General features: G+C 41.7%; 1 protein-coding gene across 1 annotated transcript; it reads right to left on the bottom strand.

Annotated features, from left to right (window-relative positions):
• Positions 1 to 878: 878 nt before the first annotated feature.
• On the bottom strand, positions 879 to 23,778 carry ubac1 (UBA domain containing 1). The gene is made up of 10 exons (XM_061928084.1): positions 23,244 to 23,778; positions 16,052 to 16,172; positions 15,917 to 15,990; positions 15,739 to 15,846; positions 10,670 to 10,772; positions 10,482 to 10,590; positions 5,615 to 5,894; positions 4,465 to 4,551; positions 1,344 to 1,482; positions 879 to 1,174 (listed from the first exon to the last, which is right to left on the bottom strand). Exons 1-10 carry the CDS (start codon positions 23,379 to 23,381, stop codon positions 1,059 to 1,061), a joined length of 1,275 nt encoding a protein of 424 aa, XP_061784068.1. The 5' UTR covers positions 23,382 to 23,778; the 3' UTR covers positions 879 to 1,058.

Raw genomic sequence — 23,778 nt, 5'->3', positions numbered from 1 at the left:
CTAAAAAATACAAATTAAATGTATAATTGTTTTTTTTATCTCGTGCACACGAGAAACTTTGTCGTGCGCAAAAGAAACTATCTTGTGCACACGAGATAGTTTCTCAAGCGCACGAGATACATGTCTTAAAAAAAAAAAAAGGGACATGGGGGAAAACATTTTTGTAGAATTTTTTTTCCGTTTAGACATGTATCTCGTGCGCACAAGAAACTACCTCGTGCGCATTAGATAGTTTCTCGTGCGCACGAGATACATGTCTAAAAAAAAATTTGAAAAAAAAATGTATAATTGTTTTTTTCTCTCGTGCGCACGAGATACATGTCTAAAAAAAAGGACATGGGGAAAAAAATGTTTGTGTAGTTTTTTTTCTTTTTTAGACATGTATCTCGTGCGCACGAGAAACTATCTTGTGCACAAGAGAACGTTTCTCGTTCGCACGAGATACATGTCTAAAAAAATAAAAACAATTATACAAAAAATAATTTCCCCATGTCCCTTTAGGGGCTCCGTAAAAATGTCAAACCCAGGAAATTAATCATATTATTAAACTTAAAAAATAGCTGGAAAAAAACCCCTCCATGCTGACATTCATGAACACACCCCCATGCCGTTAAAAAAAAAAAAAACTATCTGTGCTGAATGTCGGCGTAGTGGTGAGTAACACGCTGCCAAAAGATGAACACATTAAAAAGATGATATAATGCAAAAAAACCAACTAAACAACTGGAGGTGTAAACATTGATGGTGTTTGTTTAAAGGTGGCAAAGTGATATAAAACTTGATTTGTTCTCTTTAAATTAAAATAAAAAAACTACCTTGTAAATGCAACTTTGTATCGCTGCTGCAGTCATAATAATAATAATAAGAATCATGTTACATTTTCTTCGTATACTTGTCTTTACTGTACGCTTATAAATATTTACTGTATAGGTAGAACATCTCTGGTATCAACAATATACTCTCTCACACACACACACGCACAGCTGCCACATTCACACAAAAGGGGGAGAAGGGATCGTGGTTGTGGTGGTGGATTGCGGTGGGGGCTGGGGTCGCCCTTATGTGCGATTGAGGGTCTGGAAGATTCTTGATATCTGGAGCATGACGGGTCCTGTCTCAGGGTCGTTCATCCACTGGGTGCTGTTCAGGGGGTTCTCCAGCATGTCCTCAAATGCTGCAATGGGGACACAAATTCTGCACTTCAGTTCTATTTCACAATTGGAAAACCAGGACGTGTGTGTGTGTGTGTATCATCTACATCCAGCAGTTCCTCCCAAGTGTCTAATCTGTCAGACACAACAAAGAAAAAAACCCAAGTGTATTTACGGCGCATGTTTTTGTACCGAGCAGAGTCTTGGGGTTTGTCAAACCCAGCTGGACCACAGGGTTCTCCAGGATGGCCTGGAACAGCGGACTGTTGGTGTCAATGCCTTTGTCCAGGTCCTCTGGGGACGGCTTCTTGTCTCCCAGCAGCCACTCACACTGGAACGAACACACACACACACACACACACACACACACACACACACACACACACACACACACACACACACACACACACACACACACACACACACACACACACACACACACGAGACACAGCACGTCGGTCATTGTGGACTTTGGGTCAGGTGACTGACCAGTGGAGTCACAAGTTGAGTGACATGCAGGAATACTTGGATGCAAGAAGCACACAACTCTTTAACAGCAAACATTAGGGGTGTAACGGTACACAAACATTTTGGTTCGGTACGTACCTCGGTTTAGAGGTCACGGTTCGGTTCATTTTCGGTACAGTAAGAAAACAACAAAATATACATTTTTGGGTTATTTATTTACCTAATTTGCAAAATCTTCCACCAAAAATATTTTTCTTAGTGGAATATTTGATGTGAAGTAATGGGAACCTTGGATAGGTCAATAATTCATAATAACATTGATTTTGATTCAATATTATGTTTTGAGCAATGACAGTTTGAAAGAAAAAAAAAGAGCTTTGTTTTATTAGTCAACATTGCAACTTTTTCTAAATTACATTTAACCTTTTAAGCTTTTTTATTTCACTTTTGTTATGTTTTTGTTTATTTTAATAGTATTTTTAGAATGTGCCGTGGGCCTTTAAAACATTAGCTGTGGGCCGCAAATGGCCTCCGGGGCACACTTTTGACACCTCTGCTATAGATAATAAAACATTAAATGTGATAAATCTATGGATAAAAAGCAGAGCCTGGCGACGCATGCGCGTTTATCATAACTCTCTCTCTCTCTCTCTCTCTCTGTCTCTGCCCCTCCCTCACCAATGCTGCTGCAATTGGTTTGGTTTTTAACCCCTTCTTAACCCTGAACATTAGAGATGCGCGGATAGGCAATTATTTCATCCGCAACCGCATCAGAAAGTCGTCAACCATCCGCAATCCACCCGATCTAACATTTGATCAGAACCGCATCCGCCCGCACCCGCCCGTTGTTACATATCTAATATAGACGATGCAAGGCATTAGTGAGGTTATAAAGCTTTTGCCTGTTAAAGAAAGGAGACTGATCCAATGCAGCACAGACATTCGCGTGCCACGCTGTCACGACCCAGACGCACACCAGTGCGCAATCATATGGGAGCCGCGCTGAGCGCACCTCCAAGCGCGTCTCGCTGCCGGCGACGGCCGGGTATGGGCCCAACGCTCCAGCGCCATCCATTTTCAGGGCTAGTTGATTCGGCAGGTGGGTTGTTACACACTCCTTAGCGGGTTCCGACGTCCATGGCCACCGTCCTAGCTGCTGTCTATATCAACCAGGGTGAGCCCCACCCCTTTCGTGAGCGCACTGCGCGCGGAGTGACCCCTGTTACGCGCCCCCGGCAACAGGGGTGGCGGGCAGGTAAGCTGCGCGGGCGGAGCGCGCGGAGTGACCCCTGTTACGAGCCCCCGGCCACGGGGGTGGCGGGCAGGTAAGCTGCTTACCTGCTGCGCGTGACGCCGGCCGCGGCGAAGGCGGACGAGGCGGGGTGTCGGTGTGGTGGGCGCGGTGGTGACCCTGGACGTGCGTCGGGCCCTTCTCGCGGATCGCCTCAGCTACGACTCCCGGTGGGGCCCTCTCGGGGGAAGGGGCCTCGGTCCCGGACCCCGGCGAGGCGTCGGGGGCCTTCTCCGCTCCGTAAAAGTGTCCATCTCTTTTTCTTTTTTTTCTTCTGTTGTGGCATATGCAGCAGGTGCCTGCTCGTTTTTCGTATGTGGGTAACAACATTTAACTATGTATATATATTTCCCAATTGGTTTAACTGCCACCCGCCTGAATCTATTTAAAATCTAATTTTTTTTATTTCAAACGCCCGACCCGACCCGACCCGCGGATAAAATCTAATTTTTTTAAATTTCATCCGCCCGATCCGCGGACTCCGCGGTTGTGCCCGCAAACCGCGCATCTCTACTGAACATACATTGAAAATACACGCAACCCTAACTCAAAATGCCGGACATTTGAGGCATTTAAGAAACTCCGCCCTGACAGCTCCGCAAAAGAGGACATGTCCGGTGAAAAGAGGACGTATGGTCAGTCTATCGTAGCCCGTTAGCTGCTAGCATGCCGGGTGTTGTGCCTCGGTGTGCATTGTTTACACAACGTGCGTTACGCTACTTAATATGTCCGTGTGGAAACTCGTTCGGTACACCTCCGAACCGAACCAAAACCCCCGTACCGAAACGGTTCAATACAAATACACGTACCGTTACACCCCTAGCAAATATGCAAACTTAGCATGATGTTGTTAAAATGTATAATGTTAGCAATGTAGCTAACATAGCTGTGCTAGTGTTGCCAACATTTATGTCCTACAGTCCCACTTTTAAATATTGTATGTGAGATATGGCATGTGTTACATTGGAAAAGTGCAGAGTGTTCGTAAAAAAAAAGAAGGGATTAAGTAGTGAAGTGAATTACATTTATATAGCGCTTTTTCTCAAGTGACTCAAAGCGCTTTACATAGTGAAACCCAATATCTAAGTTACATTTAAACCAGTGTGGGTGGCACTGGGAGCAGGTGGGTAAAGTGTCTTGCCCAAGGACACAACGGCAGTGACGAGGATGGCGGAAGTGGGGATCGAACCTGGAACCCTCAAGTTGCTGGCACGGCCGCTCTACCAACCGAGCTATACCGCCCCAAGTACACAATGACACTTCTTGAAGACACACTCAGTCAGAGCCAAACAGCTTATTAGCATTAAAGACACACACAAAATGATGTGTTCCTAAATTCCTCGGCTACATTTTGGACTGCAGATTGAAAATCGACTAAGTACTGCACATTTAAATAACCCGGCAACATTGTGTTACTATTTTTGTTAAAAAGTTCAATGCCGAGTCCTTGTATTTAGTAACAAAGTATCAAGAGTGGAGTACATTTTGTGTCTTCTAAAAAAGACATCAAATAACAGAAAAGAAAAGAGTCATTGAAGTTTGGTGTCCACTTACCGCTGCGTCCTGCTGGTTGTTGTTGACTTTGAGCGCGTCAATCACCTGCTTTTCCTCAAAGCCCATCTCCATGAGCGCAAAAACTGCCTGTCGGCACAATCGGCAAAAGGAAACGTGTTAACTTAGTGTCATAAGTAACACTGATCACTAATAAAAATAATATTAATCAATAAATAACACTGATAAATAATAATGATCAATACATAAATAACACTGCACACTACTACTAATAACAAGTTATTACAATTAATAAATCAATAAATAACACTGATTACCATACTTGCCAACCCTCCCGATTTTTCCGGGAGACTCCTGAATTTCAGTGCACCTCCCGAAAATCTCCCGGGGCAACCATTCTCCCGGTTTCCACCCGGACAACAATATTGGGGGCGTGCCTTAAAGGCACTGCCTTTAGCGTCCTCTACAACCTGTCGTCACGTCCGCTTTTCCTCCATACGGCCCAGTCACATAATATATGCGGCTTTAACACACACAATGGTGAATGCAATCCATACTTGGTCAACAGCCATACAGGTCACCCTGAGGGTGGCCGTATAAACAACTTTAACACTGTTACAAATATGCGAACCCACACCAAACAAGAATGACAAACACATTTCGGGAGAACAGCCGCACCGTAACACAACATTAACACAACAGAACAAATACCCAGAACCCCTTGCAGCACTAACTCTTACGGGACGCTACAATATACCCCCCTTCCCCCATCTCCCGAATTCGGAGGTCTAAAGGTTGGCAAGTATGCTGATTACTATTACTAATAATAAATCAATAAAACTGATCACTATTACAAATAATTAATAACACAAATCACTACTATTAATAATAATACCACTGATCACTACTACTGCTACTACTAATAAATAATACAATTAATTATGATACAAAATAACATTATTCACTACTAATAATAATAAGAGTAAAATAACACTAATTACTATGATCAATAATAAATCAATGAATAACACTGCTCACTAGTACTACTAATAATCACTAATTAACACTGATCACAACTATTAATACTACTAATAATAACAGTAATCACTACTATTAGTAATACTAATCAATAACTAACAGTGATCATTACAACTACTACTACCACTACTACTAATAATAATAGCGAACTCACTCTGGAGTCCGGCCTGAACTCTCTTTTCCTGCGAATCCTCTTGAAGATTTCTGTGAGTTCGTCCTGTCTGCTGCTCTCGTCCGTGGAGGACAAGCTGCGGCGGCGCGAGGAGGAGGAGCTTCTGGATGCGATGGAGGACGAAGGGCCCGGCGAGGCAGCGGCGTTGGCGGCTGAGGCTCCGGCTGCTGCGGCAGAAAGGTCCTGACCGGGCAGCGGCGTGTCCACCGAGGGGTCGTCCATGTGCTCGATCAGCCATTCCATGGCTTGTGTCACGGACATGCTGCAAGTGGAAACACTTCAGCAAACGGACACACAATACTAACTACAGATGTCCGATAATGGCTTTTTTGCCGATATCCGATATTGTCCAATTCTTAATTACCGTACCGATTCCGATATCAACCGATACCGATATATACAGTTGTAGAATTAACACATTATTATGCCTAATTTTGTTGGAATTTGGGACATGCTCTCCCTGAGAGGGGGGTGTATATTGTAGTGTCCCGGAAGAGTTAGTGCTGCAAGGGGTTCTGGGTATTTGTTCTGTTGTGTTTATGTTGTGTTACGGTGCGGATGTTCTCCCGAAATGTGTTTGTCATTCTTGTTTGGTGTGGGTTCACAGTGTGGCGCATATTTGTAACAGTGTTAAAGTTGTTTATACGGCCACCCTCAGTGTGACCTGTATGGCTGTTGACCAAGTATGAATTGCATTCACTTGTGTGTGTGAAAAGCCGTCGATATTATGTGACTGGGCCGGCACGCAAAGGCAGTGCCTTTAAGCTTTATTGGTGCTCTGTACTTCTTCCTACGTCCGTGTACACAGCGGCGTTTTAAAAAGTCATACATTTTACTTTTTGAAACTGATACCGATAATTTCCAATATCACATTTTAAAGCATTTATCGGCCGATAATATCGGACATCTCTAATACTAACCCATCAACACAACACCAACACACTTTTAGGTTACATTCATTCTGTAGCTGTTGGACAAGTTGTTGATGACTCTGCTTGGGGGTGTCCAGATCCGATATGGTTATCGATCATCAAAAATTTGATAACAGTTTGCATCTAAAATCTCAGATACAATCAGTCCTGCAGCATGATTTCATGTGCAAAGCTGCACAGCCAGTTAACATTTAAATGTCCACCAAAGGTTGCACTTCTCTTATATTTTAGTCAAGTTCATTACAAAAAGTAAACATGGTAGGCTATAGGTTACCAGGAGCGAGCAGCTACACAACAGCGAAGCAAGTGTCCTTAATTAATACTTGCCAACCTTGAGACCTCCGATTTCGGGAGGTGGGGGGCGTGGTCTGGGTGGGGCGGGGGCGTGGTTGGGGGCGGGGCTAAGAGGGGAGGAGTATATTTACAGCTAGAATTCACCAAGTCAAGTATTTCATATATATATATATATATATATATATTTATATTTCTTATATATATATATATATATATATATATATATATATATATATATATATATATATATATAAGAAATACTTGACTTTCAGTGAATTCTAGCTATAAATATATATTTTTTTATTATATATATATATATATATATATAAAAATAAAAGAAATACTTGAATTTCAGTGTTCATTTATTTACACATATACACACACATAACACTCATCTACTCATTGTTGAGTTAAGGGTTGAATTGCCCATCCTTGTTCTATTCTCTGACACTATTTTTCTAACCATGCTGAACACCCTTTCACAGGTACCCAGAAAGGTTTCGAGTACCACCAAAAAAACTGAATTTCTGAAGACAGTATAAAAATCTGTGTTAAAGGTGTACAAATACTGTTTGTATAATAAGCATGTTATTGTTTACAAATGAGGGTTAAGAGTTCAGTACTAAAAAAAAAAGAAAGAATGTGGCTTAAGTACTGTTTTTTTAATTGAGTTGCTGCATTTTTTGGTTGGGTTGTTTATTTATTTTGAGTAACTTCTATACATTTCTAAAAGGGGAGGAATGTAATAGAGTGATCTATGTTTGTCTGTTGCCATCTCCTGGTGAATGTTGGCTATAGCGTACTGGGGTTACTTTTTGGCTGGCCAACGATTTACGTGGTGTTGCGCACCTGACGTCACTCAGGTCCGCATGGAGCTGGAGGGGGCGTGGCTTCCAGCTCCGCCTGAATTTCGGGAGATTTTTGGGAGAAAATTTGTCCCGGGAGGTTTTCGGGAGAAGCGCTGAATTTCGGGAGTCTCCCGGAAAATCCGGGAGGGTTGGCAAGTATGCCTTAATTGAACAATATTTCAGTCTAAAACAGCACATATGTCAATATAAACAAGTATCAAATAATCATAGTTTTATATTACTTACACATACAAAGTCTCCAAGGCTAAAGCGTATTAGAAAGTATCCAGCAGGTGGTTTCTTTTCAACAATAACAATATCCCACTTGGATGCAACATTTCAGCATATTAGCAAAGAAACCCTCAGCAAAAGCCAAACCTAACCTGCATCATTCAACTTACTGTGTCATGACTAGAGATGTCCGATATTATCGGCCGATAAATGCTTTAAAAAGTAATATCGGAGAATATCGGTATCGGTTTCAAAAAGTAAAATGTATGACTTTTTAAAACGCAGCTGTACGGAGTGGTACACGGACGTAGGGAGAAGTACAGAGCGCCAATAAACCTTAAAGGCACTGCCTTTGCGTGCCGGTCCAATCACATAATATCTACGGCTTTTCACACACACAAGGGGACGGCGTGGCGAAGTTGGGAGAGTGGCCGTGCCAGCAATCTGAGGGTTCCTGGTTCAATCCCCACCTTATACCATCCTAGTCACGTCCGTTGTGTCCTTGAGCAAGACACTTCACCCCTTGCTCCTGATGGGTCCTGGTTAGCGCCTTGCATGGCAGCTCCCGCCATCAGTGTGTGAATGTGTGTGTGTATGGGTGAATGTGGAAATGGTATCAAAGCGCTTTGAGTTCCTTAAAAAAAGGTAGAAAAGCGCTATACAAGTACAACCCAATTACCATATAAGTGAATGCCATGCATACTTGGTCAACAGTCAACACATCTCGGGAGAACATCCGCACCGTAACACAACAAACACAACAGAACAAATACCCAGAACCCCTTGCAGCACTAACTCTTCCGGGACACTACAATATACACCCCCCACACCCCCCAACCCCGCCCACCTCAACCTCCTTGGAGTTGGACAATATCGGCATATTGGATATCGGCAAAAAAAACATTATCGGACATCTCTAGTCATGACCTTATTTTAATAAATGATTATTGCCATCAGGTGTCACCAAAAACCAAATGCCACTCCACTTTAACTTAAGGACAGAGTAAGTCCATTCCAGACGGTTAATAATAGATAGTTTGTGTTTTCTCTGTTGGAGTCATTTCACTTGATCAAGCCTTATCTAACATTCTGCGCTACAAAAACATTAAATTATCTTTGATTTGAGCTGATACACGCAAGACTCCAGTATTTGTATCGTACCGAAAGCAAACACATTTTATCGGTGTACTCCTCACACTGCTCACCAAATAATGCTTGCTCTCTGAAAAAGTGCACCGGGGTTGACATCTTGGTCAATGTGAATGCTAAATGGTACTATTGTTATTGTTTTTATTAAAAGAGTGTTCAGTTTGTATATTATTTCAATTACTATCTTTATATATTCTTTATCCTGTTTTGGGTTTTATTGCACTATATTGTGGAACTTGCTGTGCTTGCTGAGTTAAGAATATACCCGTTGGACAAATGTAATGTAGGACCCCTGATTTAGTATGAAAAATAAGCCTTTTTAGGGTGTTTAGGGGTGAGGTCTTGGAACGTTACAGGCCCCAACCCGGGTATGATATTCAGCTAGCAGTTAGCTTGTGAACTTGATGCCAAACAGCCATTAGACTACAATAAACGGACAAAATTAGTTGCAATACAGTTTTAAGCATTACAATTAAACAATTGACAATGATGTTCACCATAACTTTCAGAGCTTGCTGATGCAATGATGCGTTCAATGCCCCCTCCAGTGTCGTAAAAGTGAACTACATACCCTCAAGCAATGACACAAAAAGAAAACAAGCGTCACAGAGAGGTTTTTTTTTTACATTAGCCCCACAAGTAGCATGGACCTCCTCAAACAAATGTAATTAAATTCCTATCCATACATACAATAAAAATATGTGTTAGAATAATTGTATCTAAGTTGTCACAAAAGCTTTGTGTTGAAATGAGTTCCCAGCGAGAAGACCAAAAGCTGTCTTTGAACCTCCCAAGAAGAAGGCTTGTAAAACTCCACTGTGTAGGAAGGAAGAAACATGAAGGTGTTTGTGTTTATTTCATGTATTGTAATCGAACAGAAAGATATTGTTTTGACCCAAGGACTACAAAGCGGAGAGAAGGCAGGATCTGCCCAATTTCCAGACGACCTCTTTTTGAACCTCATTTTTCAACTGTTTTACGAACCTCTTTTTGAACTGTTTTACAACCTTTTCTGTGAACTGTTTACGATCTTTTCTTTTGAACTGTTGTAATCAAAGGCGATGGCTGTTTACGACCTCATCCCTTAGAAGCAGCTGTTGTCATGTGGTCAGAGAAAGTCCAACTAAAGGAGGAGGAGTACAATCTTTCGCCAGAGCGTGCTGAGACACTGTTACAAGGGTACAGTGTCCAGGCGACTCTCCTCAATATTGAGCCAAATTGAATTCTGTCTCTGTTTAATTCTTTGCTTCTTGTCTTGTTTAATAGATGTCATCAGTGTTTGAACCTGGCAATGTGGCTTGCTTCACACTTTATGTTTTGAACCCAGAATGTGTGGGGAAAAACATCCTCCCTGTCTCCCATTTGCCATAACAACATAAACCAAGTGTGACTTACTGGTTTAGTCGGAGGGCTTTGACGGCTCTGCTCTCGGGGAAACCCATCTCAGTGAGCTGCTGGAGGGCCGTGTCGTCCACGCGATCCTCCTCGTCCTCGTCTAGCATGTCTACGAGGACACACCAGAAACTCTGGGATGAGGGGCTGACCTTGTTCCTTAGTAGGACGGGGACACGTTTTAACGTTACCGTTGGCCTTTTTGAAAAGCTCCACAGCATCGGGGTTGAGGGCCAGAAGCTTCTGAGCAACTTCTATGAGCGACACCAGGATTTTTCTGAGCTCTGTCTGAAACTGGAGAACAGGCAGAAAATGATCTTTCAATGAAAAAGAAATGTTTTTTAAGCACGTTATTACATACTTGCCAACCTTGAGACCTCCGATTTCGGAAGGTTGGGGGGCGGGGCGGGGGCGTGGTTGGGGGCATGGTTAAGAGGGGAGGAGTATATTTACAGCTAGGATTCACCAAGTCAAGTATTTTATATATATATATATATATATATATATATATATATATATATACATACATACATACAGGTAAAAGCCAGTAAATTAGAATATTTTGAAAAACTTGATTTATTTCAGTAATTGCATTCAAAAGGTGTAACTTGTACATTATATTTATTCATTGCACACAGACTGATGCATTCAAATGTTTATTTCATTTAATTTTGATGATTTGAAGTGGCAACAAATGAAAATCCAAAATTCCGTGTGTCACAAAATTAGAATATTACTTAAGGCTAATACAAAAAAGGGATTTTTAGAAATGTTGGCCAACTGAAAAGTATGAAAATGAAAAATATGAGCATGTACAATACTCAATACTTGGTTGGAGCTCCTTTTGCCTCAATTACTGCGTTAATGCGGCGTGGCATGGAGTCGATGAGTTTCTGGCACAGCTCAGGTGTTATGAGAGCCCAGGTTGCTCTGATAGTGGCCTTCAACTCTTCTGCGTTTTTTGGGTCTGGCATTCTGCATCTTCCTTTTCACAATACCCCACAGATTTTCTATGGGGCTAAGGTCAGGGGAGTTGGCGGGCCAATTTAGAACAGAAATATCATGGTCCGTAAACCAGGCACGGGTAGATTTTGCGCTGTGTGCAGGCGCCAAGTCTTGTTGGAACTTGAAATCTCCATCTCCATCTCCATAGAGCAGGTCAGCAGCAGGAAGCATGAAGTGCTCTAAAACTTGCTGGTAGACGGCTGCGTTGACCCTGGATCTCAGGAAACAGAGTGGACCGACACCAGCAGATGACATGGCACCCCAAACCATCACCCAACCATGCAAATTTTGCATTTCCTTTGGAAATCGAGGTCCCAGAGTCTGGAGGAAGACAGGAGAGGCACAGGATCCACGTTGCCTGAAGTCTAGTGTAAAGTTTCCACCATCAGTGATGGTTTGGGGTGCCATGTCATCTGCTGGTGTCGGTAATAAATCAAGTTTTTCAAAATATTCTAATTTACTGACTTTTACCTGTATATATATATATATATATATATATATATATATATATATATATAAGAAATACTAAGTCAAGTATTTCATATATATATATATATATATATATATATATATATATATATATATATATATAAATAAAATAAATACTTGAATTTCAGTGTTCATTTATTTACACACATAACACTCATCTACTCATTGTTGAGTTAAGGGTTGAATTGTCCATCCTTGTTCTATTTGTCACTATTTTCCTAACCATGCTGAACGCCCTCACTGATGATGCATTGCTGTGTGGCACGCAAAAAGTGCTTTCATCAAATGCACTAGATGGCAGTATTGTCCTGTTTAAGAGTGTCACAACATTGCTGTTTACGGCAGACGAACTGCTTTACGGTAGACGAAATGCTGTTGTTGTGTGTTGTTACCGCGCTGGGAGGACGTTAATGAAACTGCCTAACAATAAACCCACATAAGAAACCAAGAACTCGCCCTCCATCATTCTACAGTTATAACGTGATTGGGCAGGTACGCCGCTTATATTGTGTGCCTGAATTTCGGGAGATTTTCGGGAGAAAATTTGTCCCGGGAGGTTTTCGGGAGAGGCGCTGAATTTCGGGAGTCTCCCGGAAATTCCGGGAAGGTTGGCAAGTATGCGTTATTACATACAGTGGAACCTCGATTTACAAAGCACTCATAGTACAAACTTTCCACTTTATGAACCCCCCATTGTACAAACTATTCCATTGATGAATGCCTCATTGTACAAACCTTTTAATTTTGATAGAGCCTTCATGTACAAACTTTCCACTTTATGAACCCCTCATTGTACAAACTTTTCACTTTGCAAACCCATCATTGTACAAACTTTTTACATTAGGAACCCCCTAATTATACAAACTTTTAGATTTATGAAGCCCATTGGACACACCTTTAAAATTTATGAACCCACTCATTGTACACATTTTAATTTTTAATTATTTTTTGACACATCATTGTACAAACTCTTAGCATCTATGAACCCCTCATTGTACAAACTATTCCATTTAAGAACACCTCTTTGTACAAACTTTTAAAAATGTTTGTAGAGCCCTCACATACTAACTTTCCACTTTATGAAGCCCTCACTGTACAACCTTTTCGCTTTATGAACCCCTAATTGTTCAAACTTTTAGATTTATGAAACCTCATTGTACAAACCTTTAAAATCGATGAACCGCCCATTGTAAAAACATTTTGATTTATGAACCCCATTGTACAAATCTTTAAAATTGGAGCTTCTCATTGTAGAAACCTTCAAAATTTATGAGCTGCTCATTGTACAAACCTTTCGTTTTATGAACCCCCCACTGTACAGACATTTCGATTTACGAACCACTCTTTGTACAGCCTTTTTGATTTAGGATCCTCTCATTGTACAAACTTTCCAATTTACAACCCGCTCTTTGTACAAATGTATTAATTTACAAACCGCAGGCCGAATAAAGATATGTTTGCTGTACAAACCTTGTACATTGGAAGCTGGAAGTCAGAACTGGGAATTATATTAATAAAGAATAAAGATGGCCATATCCACTAAAGCTATTTTTTGCACTTGCCTTGTTTGAATATAAACAACTTATGGGAAAATACGAGGAGGGATTTTTTTTTTTTTTTTACACATATTTGGTTTGAGCTAAAAATTCGTAAATCCAAAAGTTTACAAATTGAGGGGTTCGTAAATTGAGGTTTCACTGTACCAATTAAGTCAATGAATTGAGGTTCCACTGTACATATCCTACACAGTCAAGCCACAATAGTTATGTGATTGAAACATGTGGAAAACCCAACAAAATATTCAGAGGTGGAACAGGTTTCAGCTTAGTGCGTACTCGTTTAATCAACTCGCTTTTACCAGGACATGTGACGATAACTATAGACCCGGAAAGTGTCTCTGTCCCGGTTGCGTAGTACAACACAGCCAATAATGTCAACAATTATGAAAAGAACGGAATGTTAAGCGCAAAGTTTCGACCTTATACAACAAGACACGCCTCCCACGTCATCTCCAGGTGTCACTTTTTAGTTAAAATATACAACTTATTTATGCACTTTTTAACAGTTAAAATTCCTTTTTCACTTCTGTTAACGTTATGGCTATGCCTTAATCACCTCAGTAGTTTGGAATTTTGTTTTATTACACACAAGCTAACGTATTTTAGCACTTTTAGAACAGTTTGTTGTTAGGGTGAGATTTCAAATATTGCCTATTCCATACCTGCCAACTTTTGAAATCAGAAAAACCTAGTAGCCAGGGTCCAGGGGCCGCAGGCCCCGGTAGGTCCAGGACAAAATCCTGGTGGGGGGTTCGCCCCCCGACGCAAAAATATTGATTGCATTCAGACAAGTTAAAATGTTGCTAAAACCATCACTTTTCTTTCAGTCACAGTGACTTTTCAAAACAAAAATATTACAGCAAAAATCATATCAATCAATCAATCAATCAATCAATGTTTATTTATATAGCCCTAAATCACAAATGTCTGGGTTGATTGACATGTTTATTCTGTAAGCTAACTTCAATAGTCTGAAATTATTTTGACAGTTAATGCCAGTTATCCTGTCAACCTTTCACAAGACTTCAATTTGTTAATTGAAAGTATAAACAGTATAAACACTTTTTACAGTAAACAAATGGTAAAACAGTACTAAACAATTCCATTAAAAAAATAAATTGGTGTCATTATTAACTTTCTGTCCAAGCTTGTATAATCTACTGCCTTGTTCAATTGTAAAAAATATTCTGTGCCTAAAATTCACATTTCTATCACAATTATCATACTGTAAACATGGTAAGCTAACTTCATTAAAATTAATAGTCCTGTCAATAGCATGGAATTACAATTCAAATGTAGTTTTTTTGTAAGCCTTTCAAAAGAATTCAAAATATGAAAAATTAATGAAAATTAATTTAAGCCATCAGACACTTGAAAAGTGGCACATCACATCTCTAATGTAATCATTTTAACTTTTCAACAGAAATAGCACTGCAAAAATATTAAGGACATACTTCTGTATTTTGGTAGTTATGCTGTCAACATTTAACAAGATTTCTTCAACTTGGACTTGAAAGCATAAATAGTATAAACACTTTTAACAGTATAACAGTATTAAACAATTCCAATAGATAACATTGGTGTCATTACCTTTTTGTGGCTAAAATCTAAATTTAGCAACGGCATTAAACTTGTGTTTTTTTGTCCCAACGTGGTCTTTTACATCGCTAATTCCTCCGTGTCCGATCGAAAAATCTTGTCTGCACAAGGTCGTTTGCGATTTTTCTCCGGCTGATTCCATGATCGTTCGCTCGTTTGGAAACAATGGCAACAGGTGCCTCGTGCTTGGCAGCGGTGCTATAAATAGCCTCGCGCATGGCATTCGGAATGGCTCGATAGGAAGTTACGGGAAGCAGTGTCGATTGTGATTGTTGTTACGCCATTTCGTGAATAAAACTTAAAAAAAAAAAAAAAAAATTAATTAATGAAAAACCGTATTTTTTATCACTGCAACCGTAACCCGGAATAGGTTGATGAAAACCGTACTAATTACGGGAAAACCGGAGTAGTTGGCAGGTATGCTATTCATCTATTGGTGGCAATGGTTTGACTATGGAACAGACTATTCTATTATGAGTAGCTATTATTATATGACAGTTTGTTGCCTGCTATGCATTATGTTTCTTTTTGAATGGTCTTTGCGCCTGAAGTAAAGACTGTCGTAGTGTTCTTGTGGAAGCGTACATTGCGCGTGCAGAGAGGCTTACGTCTCTGATGTTGTGCTGTGTCACAGTGCGGTCCGAGTGGCGAGTGCTGAGGTTGGCGGTGGCCTTCAGGATGGCGTCCTTGTCCGGTGCCTTGTTGTCTTGTTTCTTCTGACACCACACAAGGAGAAAGAGACAGACATCAGGAAAGTTCTCCTCCTGTCTTGTTGATGAGACCTACCTTTTCATCCGCGCTCACTTCCGCCATTTTGGGCGGTGTGGGCGGCGGTCTTTTCTTGATAAGCAGCAGAACATCTGTTTAGAGAAAAGAGGCGGTTTCACAGAGTATATTGTCTTACTGGAACCTCTTTCATACCTTTGTCCTTGAGACTTTCATCTGCAACCGTTTTTGTGTCGCTGAGCACTCGCTCTGTAGCAGCATGTATGAGTTTATGGTGGGTCAGTGTCTTGGGGTCTTCCAGGTTTCCATGAACACACTGGAGGAAATACAGAAGACGTGCATAACCATTACTTTTGGGTCTTCCAATCAATGATTTAAAAGGGAACATTATCACAATTTCAGAATAGTTAAAACCATTAAAAATCAGTTCCCAGTGGCTTATTATATTTTTCGAAGTTTTTTTCAAAATTTTACCCATCACGCAATATCCCTAAAAAAAGCTTCAAAGTGCCTGATTTTAACCATCGTTATAAACACTCGTCCATTTTCCTGTGACGTCACATAGTGATGCCAACACAAACAAACATGGCGGAAAGAACAGCAAGCTATAGCGACATTAGCTCGGATTTCGGATGGTTGTAGTGTGGAGGCAGGTAGCGAAAACGAAATTGAAGAAGAAACTGAAGCTATTGAGCCATATCGGTTTGAACCGTATGCAAGCGAAACCGACGAAAACGACACGACTGCCAGCGACACGTGAGAAAGCGAGGACGAATTCGGCGATTGCCTTCTAACCAACGATTGGTATGTGTTTGTTTGGCATTAAAGGAAACTAACAACTATGAACTAGGTTTACAGCATATGAAATATATTTGGCAACAACATGCACTTTGAGAGTGCAGACAGCCCAATTTTCATCAATTAATATATTCTGTAGACATACCCTCATCTGCGCTCTTTTCCTGAAAGCTGATCTGTCCAGTTTTGGAGTTGATGTCAGCAGGCCAGGGAAGCTAGGGTCGATAGGGGGTTTAGCTCGCTCGTCTGCGGGAACAAACTGCCGCCATTGCTTGCCGTGCTACCGAGGTCCTTTGTCCCTGAATTGCTCACACACTCCGGCAGATTCAATGGGGGTCCGGCGGCAGATTTCTTTGACTTTATCGTTGGAAATGCATCTGCTTTGAGTGTCGCAGGATATCCACACATTCTTGCCATCTCTGTCGTAGCATAGCTTTCGTCGGTAAAGTGTGCGGAACAGACGTCCAATTTCTTGCCACTTTCGCATCTTTGGGCCACTGGTGCAACTTGAATCCGTCCCTGTTCGTGTTGTTACACCCTCCGACAACACACCGACGAGGCATGATGTCTCCAAGGTACGGAAAACAGTCGAAAAAAACGGAAAATAACAGAGCTGATTTGACTCTGTGTTTGAGAAAATGGCGGATTGCTTCCTGATGTGACGCCACGTTGTGACGTCATCGCTCCGAGAGCGAATATTATAAAGGCGTTTAATTCGCCAAAATTCACCCATTTAGAGTTCGGAAATCGGTTAAAAAAATATATGGTCTTTTTTCTGCAACATCAAGGTATATATTGACGCTTACATAGGTCTGGTGATAATGTTCCCCTTTAAAGACAAGGTGTTGGCATCACAGCACTCTCAGAGAGATGTAAACAATTAAAAATATGTTTCCATTAAAAATGTATCCATATGTTAGTCTGTTTAATATAGGAATGTGAACCTTATAACAACTCACAATTTGATTCCAATTCTTGGGGTGACGATTCAACTTGGAATGAATTCTCCGCTCAATACGATTTTTAATTCAAACCGATTCTCGCCATATATTATTATAATACAATACAAAAACAGGACAAAAACTCATCTTGGCTGCTGACGTTAGACCAGTGGTTCTTAACCTGGGTTCGATCGAACCCTAGGGGTTTCGGTGAGTCGGCCTCAGGGGTTCGGCGGAGCCTCCGCCATCGTGTAAATAAAAACTTCTCCCTATTGGCGTATTATGGATACGGCAACAGCAGAAGTCACACTGATTTTCAGGTGTGTAATTTGTTGTGAGTTCATGCACTGTGTTGGTTTTGTTCTTTGAACAAGGTGATGTTCATGCACTGTTCATTTTGTGCACCAGTAAAAAAACATAACTTTGCCTTGAATTAGAATTATTATTATTTTTTCCACCACTAAAGAAGGGTTCGGTGAATGCGCATATGAAACTGGTGGGGTTCGGTACCTCCAACAAGGTTAAGAACCACTGCGTTAGACGTACAGTGGAGCAAAAAAGTATTTAGTCAGCTACCAATTGTGCAAGTTCTCCCACTTAAAAATATGAGAGGTCTGTAATTTTCATCGTAGGTATACTTTAACTATGAGACAGAATGGGGGAAAAGAACCCAGGAAATTGGTTGATTGATTGAGACTTTTATTAGTAGATTGCACAGTACAGTACATATTCCGTACAATTGACCACTACACCCGAATACGTTTTTCAACTTGTTTAAGTCGGGGTCCACGTTAATCAATTCATGGTAAGTCGGGGAATCACATTGTAGGATTGTTTATTAATTAATTGGTAAATTCCTCTGTAAAATAAGTATTTGGTCACTTACAAACAAGCAGGATTTTAGGCTTTCACAGACCTGTAACTTCTTCTTTAAAGAGGCTCCTCTGTCCTCCACTCGTTACCTCTATTAATGGCACCTGTTTGGCCTTGTTAACAGTATAAAAGACACCTGTCCACAACCTAAAACAGTCACACTCCAAACTCCACTATGGCCAAGACCAAAGAGTTGTCAAAGGACACCAAAAACAAAATTGTAGACCTGCACCAGGCTGGGAAGACTGAATCTGTAATAGGTAAGCAGCTTGGTGTGAAGAAATCAAATGTGGGCGCAATTATTAGAAAATGGAAGACATACAAGACCACTGATAATCTCCTTAAATCTGGGGCTCCACACAAGATCTCACCCCGGGGGGTCAAAATGATCACAAGAACGGTGAGCAAAAATCCCCAAATCACATGGGTGGACCTAGTGAATGACCTGCAGAGAGCTGGGACCAAAGTAACAAAGGCTACCATCAGTAACACACTACGCCGCCAGGGACTCAAATCTTGCAGTGCCAAACGTGTCCCCCTGCTTAAGCCCGTCTGAAGTTTTTTAAACAGCATTTGGATGATGAAAAGTATTGGGAGAATGTCATATGGTCAGATGAAACCAAAATAAATTTTTTTGGTAAAAACTCAACTTGTGTTTGGAGGAGAAGGAATGCCGAGTTTCATCCAAAGAACAGCATACCTACTGTGAAGCATGGGGGTGGAAACATCATGTTTTGGGGCTGTTTTTCTGCAAAGGGACCAGGATGACTGATCCGTGTAAAAGGAAAGAATGAATGGGGCCATGTATCGTGAGATTTTGAGTGAAAACCTCCTATCAGCAAGGTCATTGAAGATGAAACGTGGCTGGGTCTTTCAGCATGACAATGATCCCAAACAGACCGCCCGGGCAACGAAGGAGTGGCTTTGTAAGAAGCATTTCAAGGTCCTGGAGTGGCCTAGCCAGTCTCCAGATCTCAATCCCATAGAAAATCTTTGGAGGGAGTTGAAAGTCTGTGTTGTCTATAAACAGCCCCAAAACATCACTGCTCTAGAGGAGACCTGCATGGAGGAATGGGCCAAAATACCAGCAACAGTGTGTGAAAACCTTGTAAAGACCTCTGTCATTGCCAACAAATGGTATATAACAAAGCATTGAGATGAACTTTTGTTATTGACTAAGTACTTATTTTCCACCATGATTTGCAAATAAATTCTTTAAAAATCAGACAGTGATTTTCTGGACTTTTTGTCTCATTTTGTCTCTCTTAGTTGAGGTATACCTACAAACTCCGTTTCCATATGAGTTGGGAAATTGTGTTAGATGTAAATACAAACGAAATACAATCATTTGCAAATCCTTTTCAACCCATATTCAGTTGATATGCTACAAAGACAACATATTTGATGTTCAAACTGATAAACTTTTTTTTTTTGCAAATAATCATTAACTTTAGAATTTGATGCCAGCAACACGTGACAAAGAAGTTGGGAAAGGTGGCAATAAATACTGAGAAAGTTGAGGAATGCTCATCAAACACTTATTTGGAACATCCCACAGGTGAACAGGCAAATTGGGAACAGGTGGGTGCCATGATTGGGTATAAAAGTAGATTCCATGAAATGCTCAGTCATTCACAAACAAGGATGGGGCGAGGGTCACCACTTTGTCAACAAATGCGTGAGCAAATTGTTGAACAGTTTAAGAAATACTTTTCTCAACCAGCTATTGCAAGGAATTTAGGGATTTCACCATCTACGGTCTGTAATATCATCAAAGGGTTCAGAGAATCTGGAGAAATCACTGCACGTAAGCAGCTAAGCCCGTGACATTCGATCCCTCAGGCTTTAAAGCATCAACAAGCGACATCAATGTGCAAAGGATATCACCACATGGGCTCAGGAACACTTCAAAAACCCACTGTCAGTAACTACAGTTGGTCGCTACATCTGTAAGTGCAAGTTAAAACTCTCCTATGCAAGGCGAAAACCGTTTATCAACAACACCCAGAAACGCCGTCGGCTTTGCTGGGCCTGAGCTCATCTAAGATGGACTGATACAAAGTGGAAAAGTGTTCTGTGGTCTGACGAGTCCACATTTCAAATTGTTTTTGGAAACTGTGGGCGTCGTGTCCTCCGGACCAAAGAGGAAAAGAACCATCTGGATTGTTATAAGCGCAAAGTTGAAAAGCCAGCATCTGTGATGGTATGGGGGTGTATTAGTGCCCAAGACATGGGTAACTTACACATTTGTGAAGGCGCCATTAATGCTGAAAGGTACATACAGGTTTTGGAGCAACATATGTTGCCATCCAAGCATCGTTACCATGGACGCCCCTGCTTATTTCAGCAAGACAATGCCAAGCCACGTGTTACATCAACGTGGCTTCGTAGTAAAAGAGTGCGGGTACTAGACTGGCCTGCCTGTAGTCCAGACCTGTCTCCCATTGAAAATGTGTGGCGCATTATGAAGCCTAAAATACCACAACGGAGACCCCCGGACTGTTGAACAACTTAAAGGGGAACATTATCACCAGACCTATGTAAGCGTCAATATATACCTTGATGTTGCAGAAAAAAGACCATATATTTTTTTAACCGATTTCCGAACTCCAAATGGGTGAATTTTGGCGAATTAAACGCCTTTCTAATATTCGCTCTCGGAGCGATGACGTCACAACGTGGCATCACACCGGGAAGCAATCCGCCATTTTCTCAAACACCGAGTCAAATCAACTCTGTTATTTTCCGTTTTTTCGACTGTTTTCCGTACCTTGGAGACATCATGCCTCGTCGGTGTGTTGTCGGACGGTGTAACAACACGAACAGGGACGGATCCAAGTTGCACCAGTGGCCCAAAGATGCAAAAGTGGCAAGAAATTGGACGTTTGTTCCGCACACTTTACCGACGAAAGCTATGCTACGACAGAGATGGCAAGAATGTGTGGATATCCTGCGACACTCAAAGCAGATGCATTTCCAACGATAAAGTCAAAGAAATCTGCCGCCAGACCCCATTGAATCTGCCGGAGTGTGTGAGCAATTCAGGGACAAAGGACCTCGGTAGCACGGCAAGCAATGGCGGCAGTTTGTTCCCGCAGACGAGCGAGCTAAACCCCCTGGATGTCTTGGCTCACACCGTCCCTTATGCCACCGAAGATGATCAAGAGAAGAATATCGACCCTAGCTTCCCTGGCCTGCTGACATCAACTCCAAAACTGGACAGATCAGCTTTCAGGAAAAGATAGCGGATGAGGGTATGTCTACAGAATATATTAATTGATGAAAATTGGGCTGTCTGCACTCTCAAAGTGCATGTTGTTGCCAAATATATTTCATATGCTGTAAACCTAGTTCATAGTTGTTAGTTTCCTTTAATGCCAAACAAACACATACCAATCGTTGGTTAGAAGGCGATCGCCGAATTCGTCCTCGCTTTCAGGTCAGCAGCAGGAAGCATGAAGTGCTCTAAAACTTGCTGGTAGACGGCTGCGTTGACCCTGGATCTCAGGAAACAGAGTGGACCGACACCAGCAGATGACATGGCACCCCAAACCATCACCCAACCATGCAAATTTTGCATTTCCTTTGGAAATCGAGGTCCCAGAGTCTGGAGGAAGACAGGAGAGGCACAGGATCCACGTTGCCTGAAGTCTAGTGTAAAGTTTCCACCATCAGTGATGGTTTGGGGTGCCATGTCATCTGCTGGTGTCGGTCCACTCTGTTTTCTGAGATCCAGGGTCAACGCAGCCGTCTACCAGCAAGTTTTAGAGCACTTCATGCTTCCTGCTGCTGACCTGCTCTATGGAGATGGAGATTTCAAGTTCCAACAGGACTTGGCGCCTGCACACAGCGCAAAATCTACCCGTGCCTGGTTTACGGACCATGGTATTTCTGTTCTAAATTGGCCCGCCAACTCCCCTGACCTTAGCCCCATAGAAAATCTGTGGGGTATTGTGAAAAGGAAGATGCAGAATGCCAGACCCAAAAACGCAGAAGAGTTGAAGGCCACTATCAGAGCAACCTGGGCTCTCATAACACCTGAGCAGTGCCAGAAACTCATCGATTCCATGCCACGCCGCATTAACGCAGTAATTGAGGCAAAAGGAGCTCCAACCAAGTATTGAGTATTGTACATGCTCATATTTTTCATTTTCATACTTTTCAGTTGGCCAACATTTCTAAAAATCCTTTTTTTGTATTAGCCTTAAGTAATATTCTAATTTTGTGACACACGGAATTTTGGATTTTCATTTGTAGCCACTTCAAATCATCAAAATTAAATGAAATAAACATTTGAATGCATCAGTCTGTGTGCAATGAATAAATATAATGTACAAGTTACACCTTTTGAATGCAATTACTGAAATAAATTAAGTTTTTCTAAATATTCTAATTTAATGGGTTGAAAAGGATTTGCAAATCATTGTATTCCGTTTATATTTACATCTAACACAATTTCCCAACTCATATGGAAACGGGGGCTTGTACCTGAAAGCTGAACATTATTATTATTATTATTGTAAATGTATCATATTTCAACCCAGCTGCAGAGTGCATGTCAAAGAGTCACAAGGCTACAAACATGACATGACAAGTGTCACACACGAACATGTAAAGGAGTGTAACAGTTAGCCGCTAGCATGGCAGTCTATTAGAAGTCTATAAATAGGAAAGTGTGAGTACTATAAATAAGAGATGCCCAGCAAGAAGAGAGCCACCAAAGAAGGATGACACTAAGACCAAAGAAGGACGACACTAGAGACCACAACACCTACATGTTTCAAGCACTTCTCCTTCAGTTTCTCCACGATGGTGTCTTCCGGGATCTCCTCCAGCCACTCGGCGCCGTCCACCGTGCAGATGTGTATTTTCAACACTTTGCCCGCGAAGATCTTCTCCTCCTGGACGAACATGTCGGCCAGCAGACAAGACGTGAGCCGCCTGACGTCAGCTAGCAGCTTGCTAGCAGCTCCTCGCTAGCGTTAGCCCCCCTCCTCTCCGGAGCTAGCCCGTCGTTGTGAGTTCAAAAAAACCGCACCGGCCGTTTAGCTGAGGGCCATTTTAAGGACTTTTTTTTTATCCGTCGTCTGTGAGGGCGTCGGCCGATAAGCTCGCCCCGCGGCCGCCAGGTGCTTTATTCCCCGCAGTAATGCAGCGGACCCGCCAGCCAGAGAGCACCCTATTTTTACTGTCACGGTTGACCTTTGAACTTCAACTGTACTGGCGCGCGGTGCATCATGGGAGATGTAGTCCGGCGCTCGAATACTAACCGGATTCAAGTACGGAGCTCAATTAGGGTCAAACGTTTAG

Source organism: Nerophis lumbriciformis, linkage group LG03 (genome assembly GCF_033978685.3).
Source record: "Nerophis lumbriciformis linkage group LG03, RoL_Nlum_v2.1, whole genome shotgun sequence".
NCBI lineage: Eukaryota > Metazoa > Chordata > Actinopteri > Syngnathiformes > Syngnathidae > Nerophis > Nerophis lumbriciformis.
The sequence above is the reverse complement of the archived record's forward strand: the minus strand, read 5'-3'. Positions and strand labels throughout refer to the sequence as shown.

Bases quoted from the DNA above. Each gene is read 5' to 3' on its own strand.
- ubac1 (XM_061928084.1), bottom strand. From the start codon at position 23,381: ATGTTCGTCCAGGAGGAGAAGATCTTCGCGGGCAAAGTGTTGAAAATA. The intron at 15,847-15,916 runs GTAGGTCTCATC...GTGTGGTGTCAG, and splicing joins AAGTGAGCGCGGATGAAAAG to AAGAAACAAGACAACAAGGC. The intron at 10,591-10,669 runs GTAACGTTAAAA...GTGTCCTCGTAG, and splicing joins GCTTTTCAAAAAGGCCAACG to ACATGCTAGACGAGGACGAG.